The sequence below is a fragment of the Esox lucius genome, chromosome 2 (assembly GCF_011004845.1).
Source record: "Esox lucius isolate fEsoLuc1 chromosome 2, fEsoLuc1.pri, whole genome shotgun sequence".
In the NCBI taxonomy this organism is placed as follows: Eukaryota; Metazoa; Chordata; class Actinopteri; order Esociformes; family Esocidae; genus Esox; species Esox lucius.
In genome coordinates, this window is record NC_047570.1 from 37,626,123 (window position 1) to 37,642,761 (window position 16,639).

The 16,639-nt window shown below is 43.2% G+C and overlaps 2 protein-coding genes across 4 annotated transcripts in view; both read right to left on the reverse strand.

Moving 5' to 3' along the window:
• atp2b2 (ATPase plasma membrane Ca2+ transporting 2) overlaps window positions 1-635 on the reverse strand; it is a 176,049-nt gene extending 175,414 nt beyond the window's left edge. Inside the window, exon 1 of the mRNA XM_034295860.1 lies at window positions 520-635. The gene's annotated coding sequence lies outside the window, so the exon portion shown is untranslated. The remainder of the gene's footprint in view (window positions 1-519) is intronic.
• Window positions 636-4,706: 4,071 nt separating this feature from the next.
• Window positions 4,707-16,639, reverse strand: part of iars1 (isoleucyl-tRNA synthetase 1) — a 45,768-nt gene continuing 33,835 nt past the window's right edge. For all 3 annotated transcript variants that reach the window (XM_034296547.1, XM_034296548.1, XM_034296552.1), the window contains 9 exons: window positions 15,114-15,288; window positions 13,012-13,124; window positions 11,306-11,401; window positions 8,507-8,683; window positions 8,188-8,308; window positions 7,814-7,939; window positions 7,454-7,600; window positions 6,989-7,141; window positions 4,707-5,344 (listed from right to left, as the gene is read on the reverse strand). In XM_034296547.1, coding sequence (XP_034152438.1) covers window positions 5,262-5,344; window positions 6,989-7,141; window positions 7,454-7,600; window positions 7,814-7,939; window positions 8,188-8,308; window positions 8,507-8,683; window positions 11,306-11,401; window positions 13,012-13,124; window positions 15,114-15,288 — 1,191 coding nt within the window. In that variant the 3' untranslated portion in view covers window positions 4,707-5,261. The remainder of the gene's footprint in view (window positions 5,345-6,988; window positions 7,142-7,453; window positions 7,601-7,813; window positions 7,940-8,187; window positions 8,309-8,506; window positions 8,684-11,305; window positions 11,402-13,011; window positions 13,125-15,113; window positions 15,289-16,639) is intronic.

Below are 16,639 nucleotides of genomic sequence, written 5' to 3' on the forward strand. Positions count from 1 at the left end.
GAATTGGCCTCAACTGAAATAATAGTTGCTTCTATTATCTTCTGTCTTGTTCTTTTAAGACAGTGACAGAAAGAGGCTAATCAACTGTCATCTCTTCCGCGCGCCATCCATCACGGGCATTTACATAGCGAAATATGCTGATGTGATCACATAACGTCGGGTTAGAAGCTTCAACCCTGACAAGCCGAACTAACGCTGATCTCCGCTTTCCGGGAGCAGCATGCACATCACCACATCACAGGTCTACTCTACAGCACGTATGATCCGCTCAGTTGCACGAGACAAGAGGTGGGTAGCAACAGTGTCATCCCTGGAGACGTACCTAACGCCTCATCCCCTGAGGGCGGCTAAATGTAATAAAATCACAACGGATCGTCTTTATTACTATTATAACTCCTATGACAGCTGACAAGGGTGAAATAAAAAGGTAACCGAGCGCTAAACCAGGCTATTAATACAACCTGCTGTCATCTCCATTCAAGATTTGAGTGTAGCGTTATGAAGGCTTTTGTGTCCTACCTGTGTCCGCTGTCTCTTTTTCATACTAAGGTGGACCAGAGCAAGCGCATTGAGACCGAGATGCAGCATTTGCAGTGTGAGAAGTGGATCCAGTCAGTCAGCCGAATTGCGATGAAAATCACATTCCCACTGCCCCCAAATAGTTCCCACAAGCTTGAAGTGCGTTTCGACCAGCCGGTAGAATGAAAGAAACTCCTCGATTGATGCGTTTGAGTGGTCTTGTCCTCGTGGATCAAAAGGCTAAAATGTGCATTTGGCCAGTGAAAACAATTGCTGCTTGCAGTTATGCCTAGGTGCTATTGGTTTAAAATCGATATGTTCAAGTCTTAGTAATCACTGATGAGAATCCAATTAAAATGTTAGGTATAATTGTTTTATGTTGGAAATTACCTTACCTTTTTACAATCTTACACGGTTTAGTTATTGACAATACATTTAATTGGATACACACGGGGCTAATAACTCTGTAGGCTAACAGTTACCGTAGTTAAAAAGTAGATATGAAAAGGCCAATAAGCAAAGTTAGTAGGCTACATATTACCAATACGGGCACATAACTTGAAGAGAACGGTGCCAACCATGAAGCCTTTCTGAGTTCTATCACTTCTCGTCACTGAATCTTTCCCTTCTGAAAATACCCCAGTAAACAATACAAAGTCAACATCTTTGCCAAGACGTCTCCTTACCTACACCATGTTGTACGTTGGCAGGGTTGGAGCGGCTGTATGCACACCGCGGTAAAGATCCTGTCACCGCAGAGAAAAGGGCCTAAAAGTTGATTTGTGACTGCGATTTTTTCCATTACGTACTACACATAGTATATGGCCCGCGGGGAGATGCAGAAAAAAAGAGTTGCTATGGAATCCCTAATGGCACCATATTCCCTTTATAGCACACTACCTTTCAACAGGACTTATCCTCAAAAGTAGACCACTACATGGACGTAATTAGGGACATTATATGGTTCCATTGACACGAGGCACTGCCGAGCGAAGATGGTGGGGTTTTGAGGGATTTTACAAATGCTTGATGAGAGCCATACAGTTTTCACAATAATTTAAAAAAATTCGCCATTTGAAAAAAAACGTTAAAAAAAAAAAATCACCAATTTTTTTATTTTTTTTTTAATGTCGACCACAATACAAATTATGATGGAAGCTATAAAAAATACATTAATAGGATTCAAAGCTTCTTTTTTTTTTCACGCGGAATAATTCACACAAAAAATGTGTGAAACACATTGCCTACAATATCTCTAGGAAGTACTGGGTCCTTCAAAGACTTCTGACACACACACGCAGGCGCGCACGCACACAGACACACACACACACACACACACACTCTGTAATTGAATGTTAGATCGGGACTCAACATGATGAAATGTACTGTGTATAAAAAAAAAACACTGTTGAAATGGGACTACTGATCTCTCTATGGTACAATTATTTCTGCTGCCTGTAGACTAGTCTTAGGAAAACCCACACCCTAGGCAACAAACAGCACTGACTCGGAACATTTGTGCATTGTGGGATTCAACCCAGCTGTCTAGAGGGACTATCTGAGGAGGATACTCATGGGCCGGAGTGGTGGTTGGAGTCTGTAGTGCAGCAGATGGTGCACTGGCTGTCTGCTGTCCTGGACGAAGAGCCGAGGGAGGCGTGTGTGGCGTTTAGGGTGTGAGGTGTGTGTAGCTTGGGGCGTGTAGCGTGTGTGAGTGTGTGCGTAACCTGTGCAATGCATTTTGAACAGACAAAGGGGTATTTAATGTAATGAAAAGGTTAAGGCTGAGTCGCAAATAATACCCTGTTCCTAATATAGAGCACTATTTTTGAGAAAGTAGCACATTATAAACTATATAGCACCAATGTAATTTGGTACACAGTCAAAGCAACATCTATTCAAGGATATTCACTTCCACAGCAAAAAATACAGCAACTACCACACAATGCCCTCACATCACAGACTGAAAAAACACAGCAACTACCACACAATGCCCTCACATCACAGACAGAAAAAACACAGCAACTACCACACAATGCCCTCACATCACAGACTGAAAAAACACAGCAACTACCACACAATGCCCTCACATCACAGACTGAAAAAACACAGCAACTACCACACAATGCCCTCACATCACAGACTGAAAAAACACAGCAACTACCACACAATGCCCTCACATCACAGACTGAAAAAACACAGCAGCTACCATACAATAACCTCATACCACAGACTGACAATCACAGCAGCTACCACACAATGCCATTACATCACAGACTGAAAAAACACAACAACTACCACACAATGCCCTCACAACACAGACTGATAAACACTGCAACTACAACACAATTCCTTAACACCACAGATTGAGTAACAACCACACAGCTAACTTCCACACTGTTTTTCATACACCACAGACTGACAGAGAAATGCAGCATATTCAGTAGACTGGAGAATTCCAAGGTGAATCTGAGGCAATAGGGATTAGGAACGGTTGAGGTTTTCACCAGAAAACCTAATAAGCCTACCTTTCATAACACTGACTTGAAAAAGCCTAGCTTATTCAATTAATGTCCTGTACAATAAATCCTCTGGTTGGGTGTGATTTATGTAAAGCTGTGAAGAATAATGCGTTGCTTCCTCTTCTTCCAGATGTAGGTAACCGGCCCTCAACAACAGCACCACCAAACTGCAGCCAGGCTGAACTGCTCAGAAATCCCCCGGTTTCTCGGACTGTGCCTCATGATCTCAGGTGCAGTTTGCCAGACACAGATTAAACCAGATAATCCGGCGCCAAAACGCTACTCAGTTGGAATCTTTACAACCGTACTCTAATTTTGATTTACTCACTCTCACTCTTTTGATAAAAAAATCAACATGTTGCTCTTTTGGTGGTCCATCACAAGTGAAGTATAAAATGTTAATTTAAATGTATCCAAGCAAAACATTTTGAACATGTGTGATGTACTTATCGAGTCATGAAAATGACATCTGAAAACAGTTCTGAGATCAGGGACTTAAAATACTTCATCATCCAAAAAACACAAACTATGCTGATAAAATCACATAGTCCCAATTAAAACCCACTTTTTATGCATCACAAGTTATTCTCCCATTTTTCAATAACAGATTGTTCTTTATCACTTCTCAGGAGAATGTCCATAATCTAAGAATCACTAAAAACAGGTCTGAGATCCAGGATTTGATCTTTGAGCTTTGCACATATCAAACCTTTCCAGTGCCCAGGTCAGGGTATGTTGTAGAGTAGATATAAAGGATTTTTTCCCCAACTCGGGCGACACGCAATTCATCACCCCAGTTGCTAACAGTCAAATGTAATGCACAAATGTAAAGTGATAGGGCGCCCAGAAGACAAGGTTTAAAGTTATCTAATAGGCAGTCAGCCCGGTAAAACTTGTTTGACATTCTAACAGAGAGGTTCCCTCAGATACAGATGAAGATTAACCCGACCCTAAATCCTAAACTTAATAATTAGTGGAAGAAATGCACAACTAAGCCTAGATCAGTTTTACAGAATTTTTTTTTTAATTCTATAAGGACTATGTGACCTGAATGCTATCAGAAGACAAAAATCTTTTGCAAAAGGCATCTGTATTCCCGGGTCAGTGCTTCAGGAGCAGTGATTGGAACATAACAGCCTACCAGCGAGACAACCTTTTTGGCTAGCCGAGGACAAGGTCGAGGACAGAACAGTGCTTCTTCCCAACTCAGATTAATAGTCATCAGGCCAATGACATCAGTTGCAATGTTTTTCAACCGGTTGGTCCCATGAGGTAATTTATTTTTCTTCCTCCATGAATAAAAGAGAACCACTATGTTGAAAATAAAACCTTACATTCACAGTATTTTCAATTTAGAGCTAAAGCAGTGCCATTTACGAGATTCCTTTGGTCCCAAACAAGTGAACTTGCCAACAGCATTCATCAACAAATTGCAGAAAGATGAAATTCTTTGTAATTCGTTGGCTTACATATTTATTGTGTATACCATAAATATACCCCCCCCCCTTACGAAATGTGAAAATTGACACAAATATTGTGTCAAAACATAAAACCAGGTTCAATTTGGGTCCTGGTGCCGAACCTGCTGAGAAGCATTAGGACCTAGAGCATAGAACATTGGTTGCACAAGTTCTAATTTCTCAAGAATGGTTTCCCAAACATCAGAATGAATGACAGATACTTTAATGTCAATGAACTAAAGCAATTACTGGGCCACACAGATAAGAAAGGAAGATACACAAACGTGATTTCTCAATTGTGGTTTCAATTAACTTTTTTCCTTGGTTCCTTTATTTCACAAAAAAATAGCACATTTTCCATTGTTCTTCCTCTGACACATTTAGTTACAATACTTTAGGTACTGAACATGGTTTGTTTCCCACTGAAAGCTCAAATTGGTACTGGCTGCTAACATAGCTGGCTGACCTAGACCAAGGGCACCAAACTCAGTTTGTTTCAATTATCAATCGTCAGTAGGGATTGGACTAAAGTATGAATAGAACAGTCAAAGAGATACAAGGGATGAGAAGCATGAACTATTGACTTCCTGGTTGAATTGAAGTTTGGAGGCACAGAGTCCTTTGGACTTTCTGAAATGGTTCCCTATTCCCTGTGAAGTGCACTAGAGCACCATGGGCCCTGGTCAAAAACAGTGCACTATATAAGTAACAGGCTGCCATTTCAGAGGCTGTGTCCCCTAGGGTCTGACAGTTTCAGGTCCTATGCATCTGCAGTGGTGGGCAGAACACGAACATACAACGTCTTCCCGTCCAGCGTCTTCACGGACAACTCGGTTGGAAGTTCTGAAAAACAGATGATTGTTTAATGGTCAATGAATCCACGACAGTAGGACTGAAGACAAACACCTGGCATCTACAAGGAGGCTGTCATGTAAGACAGATTCCTCGGGTTTCTACTCGCTCAGGTATCCACTAGAGCTCTCACTGGTCTCTACTGCCGCTCTCTCAGGTATCCACTAGAGCTCTCACTGGTCTCTACTGCCGTTCTCGCTCAGGTATCCACTAGAGCTCTCACTGGTCTCTACAGCCGCTCTCTCAGGTACCCACTAGAGCTCTCACTGGTCTCTACTGCCGCTCTCTCAGGTATCCACTAGAGCTCTAACTGGTCTCTACTGCCGCTCTCTCAGGTATCCACTAGAGCTCTCACTGGTCTCTACTGCCGCTCTCTCAGGTATCTACTAGAGTGGTCTCGAGTCTTCACGAGAGCTTCTCTCTACAATGCTTCATCTCCAGCCTTTCAGAAGGATACCAGCAGCCTCAGGGGTTTGACCCACTTTCATTGTCTGTTTCAGGCCACACACACAGAAAGGACAGAAAATATTCAAGCATTGAGAAAACAGAACAATGTGGTTCTAGGTAAACTGCTACTGCACATATATTACAGTGAGTAAATGCTGCCAAAAGACTCACAGCTGAGTACATGTAACAGAGTAGAAGTAGTATCCATAGAATTAGAAGGAACACATGGAGCAGTAAACCAGCCTGGCTATTGGGGCCTGGCAGTGTGTCAGACAGTAATTGGACAGGGAGGTTTCCCAGGCTGCCCTGATGCCGGTTCAAGGTCAACATTAAAACTCGACCAAGCAGGAGATTAAGAGTCAAGGATCGCTGGGAGAGTAAAAGACCAGCCAGAGACCAGCAGGCTGCAGCTAAACTAGTGATACAGTAGTATTGTATGTTTTAATAGGACAAGGTGGAAAGCAGCATTAAAGAGAAAGCAGAGTATACACTCATCTAAAGGATTATTAGGAACACCATACTAATACTTTGTTTGACCCCCGTTCGCCTTCAGAACTGCCTTAATTCTACGTGGCATTGATTCAACATTTTACAATGTTTGTTTATCAATTCTATTCAAGAGCCATTTAGTACCGTACAGTACAGTTACCAATGTGCGTACCATTAAAGCCCTAGTAGTAGTAGTGTATCGTAGTAGTGTATCGTAATAGTATTGGTGGTCGTTGTAGCAGGAGCCTTAGGAGCCGTACAGGGGGGAAAAGACAATTCCAAGGGCCCATGACTGACAGGGGCCCCAAAAAATAGGTAACAGCTGCGCAGAGGGGGCCCAATTTAATTTTTTGTCATGGGGCCCAAAATTCCTGGCGGCGACCCTACTTAGGTGTATTTATTTTACTGACAGAATGTTTTTTTTTTTTTTTAAATACCCTCAAAGTGTGGGGATTACAAATAGTCCTAGGATCTAGACTACTCAGCAATACCCTGAGAATGATATTGGTTCTTTCCCCAATGAAGCAATCACAAAGAAGCCAATACACAACACTAGCCAATACCTAGCTGGCGGCAGTTGGAGATTTTCTGCGATCGATGTCTGGCATTTCTCCAAAGTTTTGAGTGGCTTTGAAGTATAACCAGATGTGACAGAGACAAAACTGAACAGAACTGCTGGCCAGGTGGTGTCTTTCTTACCCTGGGTGAGGGCGTCATCCAGGTAGAGCTTAAGCCGACGACTGCGGAGTCCGAACACCTTGGCAGTCTCAGACAGCAATGCATCGTGGCTCAGGTTGTTGGGTCCAACAGGGTTGACAAGGAGGAGGGTCCCAACATCCCCACTCTGACACTCTGCAAAGAGACGACAGGACAACAATAATCAGGTATTTCCAAAGACAGCATCAGTATGTCAATAGCGTAGGTAGTCTAACACTTTGAGGTGAAGATCATTAACCGGAGGATTCCCAGTTCAAATCCCAGAAAGCAACATAAGATTTCTGCTTTTAAATTCTAGATGTTATTTTCCTGTTGTTGTTGGATGGGGTTGGAATGAAGTGTGTCCTGACTAATAAACTGATCTTAATAGAGTACCATTACATGTACTATGAGCTAATCTTTACAGGCAGTGTCCACTGGGTAACATTACTGTGGAGTTCAACATACCAGCAGGCTGACAGTTGGCTAGTTGGAGGTTGACGTAGGGACAGACCAGGGAGGAGTCAGAGCTGGGGGAGGAGCTGAGGGAGGAGCCTGATGTCACAGATAGAGTTTTCCCATTCAGGGACAGGAGGTCAGACGTACCAGTCAGCTCTGAGATGGTTGGTAAAAAGTGGAAACAACATTGAATAAAATATAAACTAGAAGTGGCAATTTTGTCAGCTCTGAAACATACAACATATTCAGAGGCTGAAGCAGCCTTTATCAACTATTAAGGCTGTAGTACTCGAATCGAAATTCGATTCGGCAAAAGCAATCAGTCAGCTTTTTAAGTTTTATTCACTCCCATATATGACAATATGTTACCTGTGTGGCCGTTGAAGACAGAGAACTTGGTGTTGTTGAGACCAAAGACACAGGAACAGACCTGTCTCAGCTTGGACATGTCCAGCTGGTTGTCTCCTTTGGGGTTCTCCAAGAGGACCACACCCTCTAAGGCAGACAAAAAATATAGAAAAAGAATTACTAGAAAGAATAACCCCATCATATAACAAATGGGAATGGAACCTTGTACCAAGCCCTGGAGGACACCAGTAGGGAGACTTTAGAGGACCTAGTACCAAGCCCTGGAGGACACCAGTAGGGAGACGTTAGAGGACCTAGTACCAAGCCCTGGGGGACACCAGTAGTGAGTCCAGTAACGTAAAGCTAGGTCAGTCTAAGAACACCTCTTAACATACCTTGTTCCTTGTTGTTAAGTTTGAGATGGACGTTGACATAGGCACATGCAGGGCCGGTCATAGGCGCTCTACAGACGGCTGCTCCCTTCACTATGGTCAGGTCCAGGTCTGAACCCTTCAACTATTATAACGTTCAACCACAGAGAAAGAAACATGTTGGAGACCATAAACACAACGGCAAACAAAGCGGGGAGAACCATGAAAACCATTCAACAGGAGTTTATCCATCAATATGTAACCTAAACCTTTACTCTCCAGTCCTTTTTTGTTTTTGATTGGAACCTAGAGACTTTTACTGTTTAACATCAACCCGACCAACCTGTGTCTTCTCCTGCACAATTATACTGGAGCCTGCGGGGACGGGGTAGGTTTTCAGCGGTGCTTTGGTAGTGGCCAGGATGAAGTCTGTGTGGGCCAGAATCACCTGGTCCAAGTAGTCACCCACCGGCTCACAGCTGTAGTATACCGTGATCTCATCCGACGGAACCAGGTGACCCTAGGAAAGGACCAGAGGGGTTAGGATTGGTGAAGAGCCCTGAATCACCGGGTTAGGGGGGCTAAAGATCGGCTAAAGTTCCTGTTAGTACAGTATAAAAACGTAGCACAGGTACCTCTATACAAGCTTCTCTGGTTTGGTTGGTGAGACCAAAACAGATTGAGATGGTTTAAGGGCAGCATGTGTCTCTAGTAACTCCTTCACAGTGTCCTAAAACTAATGGAGCAGATCGGGGACTCACAAGTTCAGGTTGGGTCCTAGGTTGCAAATGTCCGTGAGGAAAATGTCGACATAGCGACAAACCCTACCGTGGGGTCATGGGATCCCAGTCAATTTTAAATCGTTCACAGCCTTCTTGTTGACAGAGACAACAATTTGCAGCTTGAAAGCATTTCCTTAATGTGGTACGGAAATAATATATGAGTCAAATGGGTAATTCACAGCTCACCGCTCACATAGGCTGCTGCAGTGTCAATCCCATTGACATTGCATTTAGGAAATGATGCACGCCCAAGGCTAATTCAACTGGTAGACTAAAGTCTAGAAACAAGTTCAGCTTCTTAGAAAGAATGGCCAGTGACTTCGAAGTGAAGTAATTTACCCGGAGCAACTTATAGGAGCATTTAGGGTTAACTCTCATGCTCATGGACATATTTGTCACCTTGTTGGCTCAGGAATTTGAGCCAGAAATCTTTTGGTTACTAGTTAGGTGCTTTAACCTCTTCAAACGAAAAGCAACATTTTCCAACACTGTACAATTATAGTAAGTCATCTTTAGCACGATCATTCCTGTGATGTCAGAGTTTTTTAGATGAACTGAAAGCTATTTTTAAAACCAGATTTGATCAGTTCAATCTCCTCACAGAGACAATGCAGTTTGTTAGGGACCTGTTTTCCTCTTCAGGGAAAAACATATCTGATAAATCTAGTCAACTGAGATATGCCATGGATGAAAGGTTTCTTAAGTGTGAAAAAACAAGGCAGAAAAAATAACAAAAAGGATGAATAAATAGAAAAACTATTCAATGCCATGCACAAAAGGTTTTCTGATGGGTTACAAAACAAACAAAAAGAAGACAGAAAAAAAACAAATGATTAAGAAATAGAAAATAGAATATGATGACGTTGGTCCCAAGAGAGATGCCGTGCACAAGCCTGGTCCCCATGTGTACAGAAAAGAGGCTCTGTAAAATGAACAGGAAAGTAGAAGGTAGTCAACAAATTTGTAATATTACCTCATAAAAGCTGATATACTTACCCTTGAACCACTTGAATTTTAGCAGCCTTCCATTATATTATAGTGCTTTATAAGATTATAATTGTATTTGCAGATGTCTTTTATTACGGTTTTAGAATGTCCATCTTCGGTAATCTTCTCCCGACTTGACCCCTGGATATCCCGACCTGGGCATTGTAGCGTTGTCTCTACATGGTCTTAGGTCAAAATGAGTGCACTACAAATGGAATAAGTGCCATTTGGGCCACAACTGAGGCAGTCCTTACCGAGACACATTTTATATTCTATATTGCCCCCAATTACAGGATGGTTTTAATGGCAAAAAACAACACATAATACTAGTAGGAAAGGATGCTTAGCCTTCTGGTCATTTCCAAGCAGTGGCTGAATAAGAATACTGTAGCAATGTGTGTATTTTATATATATATATATATATATATATATATAGTAATAGCCCAATCAGAACCCTGAGACTTTGACCTCATGTCTCCCGCTTCATCTCTTCTCCGTGCCCTCCAGCCGACCCATTCTAACCTCCCAGTTCGGCCTACTCATCTCAACAACTGTTAAATTAAATCCCTGGGGTGGAAAATTCCTAAAGATTTCAGCTTTAAATAACATAAGAATTTAGCCTGGCTGAGAGCCAAGGCAGTTATACCATAGACCCTATGAGTGCTGTGAAGCTGAGGGACCAATGGAAAAAAGGGTTTGTTTATTAAGAAAACAAGTCTAAGATTATCCCGCTTGACTTTCCTTCCCTCTAACAACACTTCAAAGTTAGTGTTTCAGGAACTGGCCACTCTGTGGTCCATAATAAAACACTTTAAGCCTGCTTATTATGCTACTGAAGGGCCTGCTTCTCCATGCTGCAGGAGTTCAGAATTATTACTTCAACATTACAGACAGAGAGAGAGGAGAGCGAGGAGACAAAGCGCTCAATGGGGAGGGAGGGGAGACAGAGAGAAGAGAAAGCCTGAGAACTCTGATGTGTAGCAGGGAAGGATGGAAGGATAGACAGACAGAGATACAGAGTGAGGGAGGGACCAATCCCTCCCGTCTTTTGGAGAAACTGGAAACCCATATTGGTCTTCACAGACATGTTCTTGCCTGATTTAGATCCTATCCATCTGACAGATGTCAGTTTGTCTGTTCACAAAAAAATCTAAGTTACACTTTGGTGTTCCCCAAGGCACGGTTTTGGGACCACCTTTGTTTTCACGATATGCCTCTTGGTGACCCTGATCACCGAAGATCTGTACACAGAAATCACTACTAAAGTAAATGCACTGATTAAGGATGTGTTTCCACAAATGTATCTATTGTGGAGAAACAGGAATTTGGAAACAGTAAGAGGTTCTATATCGCCTACCACACTGCATGTTTACCTTCTTGCGTAGTTTCTGGATGCGGTTGATGACCTCACGAGCCACACCCTCATCCAGCATGGACTGGTCTGGGGTGACGTCCAACAGAACCAGCACCTGAGCAACGAACCCACGACATATTACACACTTCACAAAACACTTCAGATGTTGTCTTTACCACAGGTTTGATAATAGACTGAAACAGACATTTAGCATTTGACCTGATTATGCGTCTACATTTTATGGTAACATGGTTGGGGGAACCCTGAGTTGAGGTTGCCTCTGGTAGCCAGATTAATGCTGGCTACTAACAAGTCAAAACATTATCTCTTCCCAGCTCAGGGACTCGATCTACCAACATTTCAGTTACTGGTCAGCTCAGGTACAGATTCAGGGACAGTCAACAAAGGTCAAGCAGAGAGTCACATAGATAGTTTCAGGGAGCGCCAGAGAGATTGCAAGACAACTTCTAACACAGAAAGTCAGAGTAACAAAAAGTAATATAGAGAGTATGAGAGTAACTGAAAGAGTCACAGCCAGTCAGGCGGCGAGTCAGACAGAGAGAGAGTCAGAGGTGCCAGTCTGAACTTTTCGAGAGCTCCACTTTTCCATAGTTGTTGCTAAGAGGTCATTCTCCATACAAACCTTTTTCAACTCCATTGAGAGCATTATCCTGAATGAAGACAGCACTATCCTGAATGAAGACAGCACTATCCTGAATGAAGACAGCACTATCCTGAATGAAGACAGCACTATCCTGAATGAAGACAGCACTATCCTGAATGAAGAGAACACTATCCTGAATGAATAGAACACTATCCTGAATGTAGAGAACACTATCCTGAATGAAGACAGCACTATCCTGAATGAAGAGAACACTATCCTGAATGAAGAGAACACTATCCTGAATGCTGAAGAATTTAATAAAACAGTTGCTGATGTCGCTGAATAGCTTTGTTTCTTTACAGCAGGTAACAGGGAATTGTTAGAGATGCTCTTGTATTGCTACATCAAAAACATGTTTAGATACTCTGCCCCTACCTGGTTCTGTGAGTGCTCAAGAGACGGTTAAAGGACTCGACTACTCATAGATTGCACATTATGTCACAATACTGTTTTGAACATTCCTTATGGGGATGATGTTCAACTGAGAAATCTACTCAATGCTACCTCAATGAGAGCTGAGGACGATTTTGTCAGAAGTGTATTACTAAGACCTGAAAACACTATACTGACTCTAAAGAAGGCAAACAATTAGTAGCTGAACCTTTTATCATCATTTTGATGCCATCAACAAGTTTTTGGATGCAGCATAATGTTGACTATCTAGTTAATATTGAGAGGAGTCCACCTAATTTCAGCTAGCTCAAATTATTATTGCCAGCTATTCATGAAGTAATATGCTAGCTAATGACTACACTGCCATCTGTAAAAATATATTTGATAATTGCAATGTCAATTCCAAATATATAACACATCCCTTCTAGATGATGTAGGCCCAGCCATGCTCCGCTGTCATTGAAGGACAGAGAAGTGAGGACATTAGAGAAGAGGACATTTGGCCGGTCCTCACTTCAACAAGAAGCGTTGATTGACAGGTTAAACATAGAGTTAGATTTAGGGTTAAGCTCAAAATTAGGAGTCAGGGTTAGTTTAAGGTTAGGCATGAATTACATTTCTAATGGCCCAAAACTGACCTTCATAGGAAAATCTGTGTGTGCACGTACCTGAGCATCAGAGTGAGCTTCGTATTGCGTTGCAGACCCTGCGTTCTGGTCGAAGGTGTACATCAGCCTCAGATCCTCATCATGAAGCTCGTGACCGTCCACTATGATGGAGCCTGGAGATCAAATACAGGATGACAATAACAACATTTTAGAAGGAAACAGTGGAGATCCCTCTGGGGGCCAGCTGAACCTCGCCACACTGGGACCGTGCGCGCGCCGTTGTTTTCCACGCCTCGAAGACATTTACAGTGGGGCAAAAAAGTATTTAGTCAGCCACCACTTGTGCAAGTTCTCCCACTTAAAAAGATGAGAGAGGCCTGTAATTGTCATCATAGGTACACTTCAACTATGAGAGACAAAATGAGAAAAAGAAATCCAGAAAATCACATTGTAGGATCTTTAATGAATTCATTGGTAAATTCCTCTGTAAAATAAGCATTTGGTCACCTACAAACAAGCAAGATTTCTGGCTCTCACAGACCTGTAACAACTTCTTTATGAGGCTCCTCTGTCGTCCACTCGTTAGTTGTATTAATGGCACTTGTTTGAACTTGTTATCAGTATAAAAGACACCTGTCCACAACCTCAAACAGTCACACTCCAAACTTCACTATGGCTAAGACCAAAGAGCTGTCAAAGGACACCAGAAACAAAATTGTAGACCTGCACCAGGCTGGGAAGACTGAATCTGCAATAGGTAAGCAGCTTGGTGTGAAGAAATCAACTGTGGGAGCAATTATAAGAAAATGGAAGACATACAAGACCACTGATAATCTCCATCGATCCGGGGCTCCACGCAAGATCTCACCCCGTGGGGTCAAAATGATCACAAGAACGGTGAGCAAAAATCCCAGAACCACACGGGGGGACCTAGTGAATTACCTGCAGAGAGCAGGGACCAAAGTAACAAAGGCTACCATCAGTAACACACTACGCCACCAGGGACTCAAATCCTGCAGTGCCAGACGTGTCCCCCTGCTTAAGCCAGTACATGTCCAGGCCCGTCTGAGGTTTGCTAGAGAGCATTTGGATGGTCCAGAAGAGGATTGGGAGAATGGTCAGATGAAACCAAAATAGAACTTTTTGGTAAAAACTCAACTTGTCTTGTTTGGAGGAGAAAGAATGCTGAGTTGCATCCAAAGAACACCATACCTACTATGAAGCATGGGGGTGGAAACATCATGCTTTGGGGCTGAAAGAATGAATGGGGCCATGTATCATGAGATTTTGAGTGAAAACCTCCTTCCATCAGCAAGGGCATTGAAGATGAAACGTGGCTGGGTCTTTCAGCATGACAATGATCCCAAACACACCGCCTGGGCAACGAAGGAGTGGCTTTGTAAGAAGCATTTCAAGGTCCTGGAGTGGCCTAGCCAGTCACCAGATCTCAACCCAATAGAAAATCTTTGGAGGGAGTTGAAAGTCCGTGTTGCCTAGCTCTAGAGGAGATTTGCATGGAGGAATGGGCCAAAATATCAGCAACAGTGTGTGAAAACCTTGTAAAGACTTACAGAAAACGTTTGACCAACAAAGGGTATATAACAAAGTATTGAGATGAACTTTTGTTATTGACAAAATACTTATTTTCCATCATAATTTACCAATAAATTCATAACAAATCCTACAATGTGATTTTCTGTATTTATTTCTCTTATTTTGTCTCTCATAGTTGAACTGTACCTATGATGAAAATTACAGGCCTCTCTCATCTTTTTAAGTGGGAGAACTTGCACAATTGGTGGCTGACTAAATACTTTTTTGCCCCACTGTAACTGACATCAAACTGAGAAAGAGCGTGATAGAGGCCAAGTGTGAGTCTGTTGTCAGAGGTAGCCAACAGAAGATCACACCGTAATCCCAGATATCCATGCTTTGATTTTCTACCCTGCCTCTCAAGCCTGGGGGTTCAGGGTTCACTGTGACTGTGTATTAATATGAGAGTGAGTGTGTGAGTCACCATCCCAGATAGATCAGCTGCTGCCCACCCCTGACTGACAAAGCTAGGCCGCTGTACTGTCTACACCGGCTGCAACCAGGAACTTCTCTCTTATACTCACAGGCTTTCCTACGCACCCCCCCACACAAATACACCTCCAACCGACCTGTCTTCTTAAAGACCTCCAGCTGTTCACTCGTCAGTTCCTTGATAGAGGCAGTGATGGACTTGAATGCTGCCTTCAGCCTTTTGCCTAGGACCATGTGGTCAGGCTCCGCCCTCAGCCGGATGCCGTATTTGTCTTTGTCCGTAGACAGGGTCATCTGACGGACGTTCAACTCCTGGGGGAGAGGGTCAGGGGTCGGAGGAATGGTTAGATTAAAACTAGGACAGCAAGTGCCTCAGTGACAGAAGTTGCACTAAGTTAAAGCAGGTAAATTAATCAGGTCCTTGATGTGCTTCTAGAGTGAAAATAACCATTAATAATGAAATAGTTTGACTTAGTTGTTGTGGTTTTGTTCCTCACAGAGATAAAAAGAGATGAATAAAAAATGTAATGTGTGCGAAACAGTGTGGTCACATTTTAATACATATTTTATTAAACATCTTTGACAAGAGTGTCTCTCCGGACCTGAGAATACGGTACGACACACCGAGCCGGCAGAACAAAGTGTCACATATCTCACAAGAGCGAGAAGTAGCAGGGTCCTTAAAGCTGTTAAAACGTGAAACATTTCCATGTGACTGTAGCGTAGCGAGGGACAGACCGGTCCCAGCCAGCGTCACACAGACAGAACAGCAGCAGTACCAGACCGTTTCTCATGTCTGCCTGACGCGGCTGGGCCAGCACAGAGGAGGGCGCTGCTAATTTTAGCCCAGCGCCCCACATCGCATGGCCTTTCCATCAATCACTCTGTCAGGCTTGGCGCTGTGCTGGGCATGGATCTTGACCGAGTTGCAGTGGGCTTGGGGTGGGTGTAGGGAGAGTGCCGGCTTTTACTCTGCCATGTCCAGCTCAGAAAAACGGGTCAGGAGTTTTTGACACACTTCCAGTGATCATAAGAAAATGTGGCAAAGAGGGTTTTAAGTGTCGAAACGTGCGCCGCAGTCATTTATCACATTGCTGACTATCCGTTTATTACATTTCAGCGCGGCACGACGGAGCGCCAAATTAATCTGTCAAGTACTGTCAAGGGCGGCAATTCACATCTTCAGCGGGACGTGTTGCTGTGCCACCGAACAGACTGTTCACCGGCTGAGATCACACCACTCCGCTGCTCCGTCGCGCCGCTGGAAAATAAACTGTTCACCGACTGCTGAGCGAGTCAAGGTTAAACGTTTGGTTTTCAATTTTCCCCCAAAACGAACGGTTGCCTCCCAAATGGCCTCCTATTGCCAGGTCCCCTAGCCCTGCACCCAGGTGAAGGGTACTATGAGGGAGAGAGGGAGAGATAGGACACGGCCCACATCACGGAGACAGAGATGAAAGCCAATGTAGCCTCCGGGGGCGGATGGAGCCCCCCCAGGGGATAGGCCACAGATGGATCCAATAACGCTGTTCATTACAGCCACATAGGAGAATGCAGCTGGAACTCCAGATCTTCCAAATCAGCACATATTTGGCGCAGATGAATTTCAATTCAACTGAAATTTTGTTTTACTTCTAGAAAAATTACAAATGACCTGAATAAT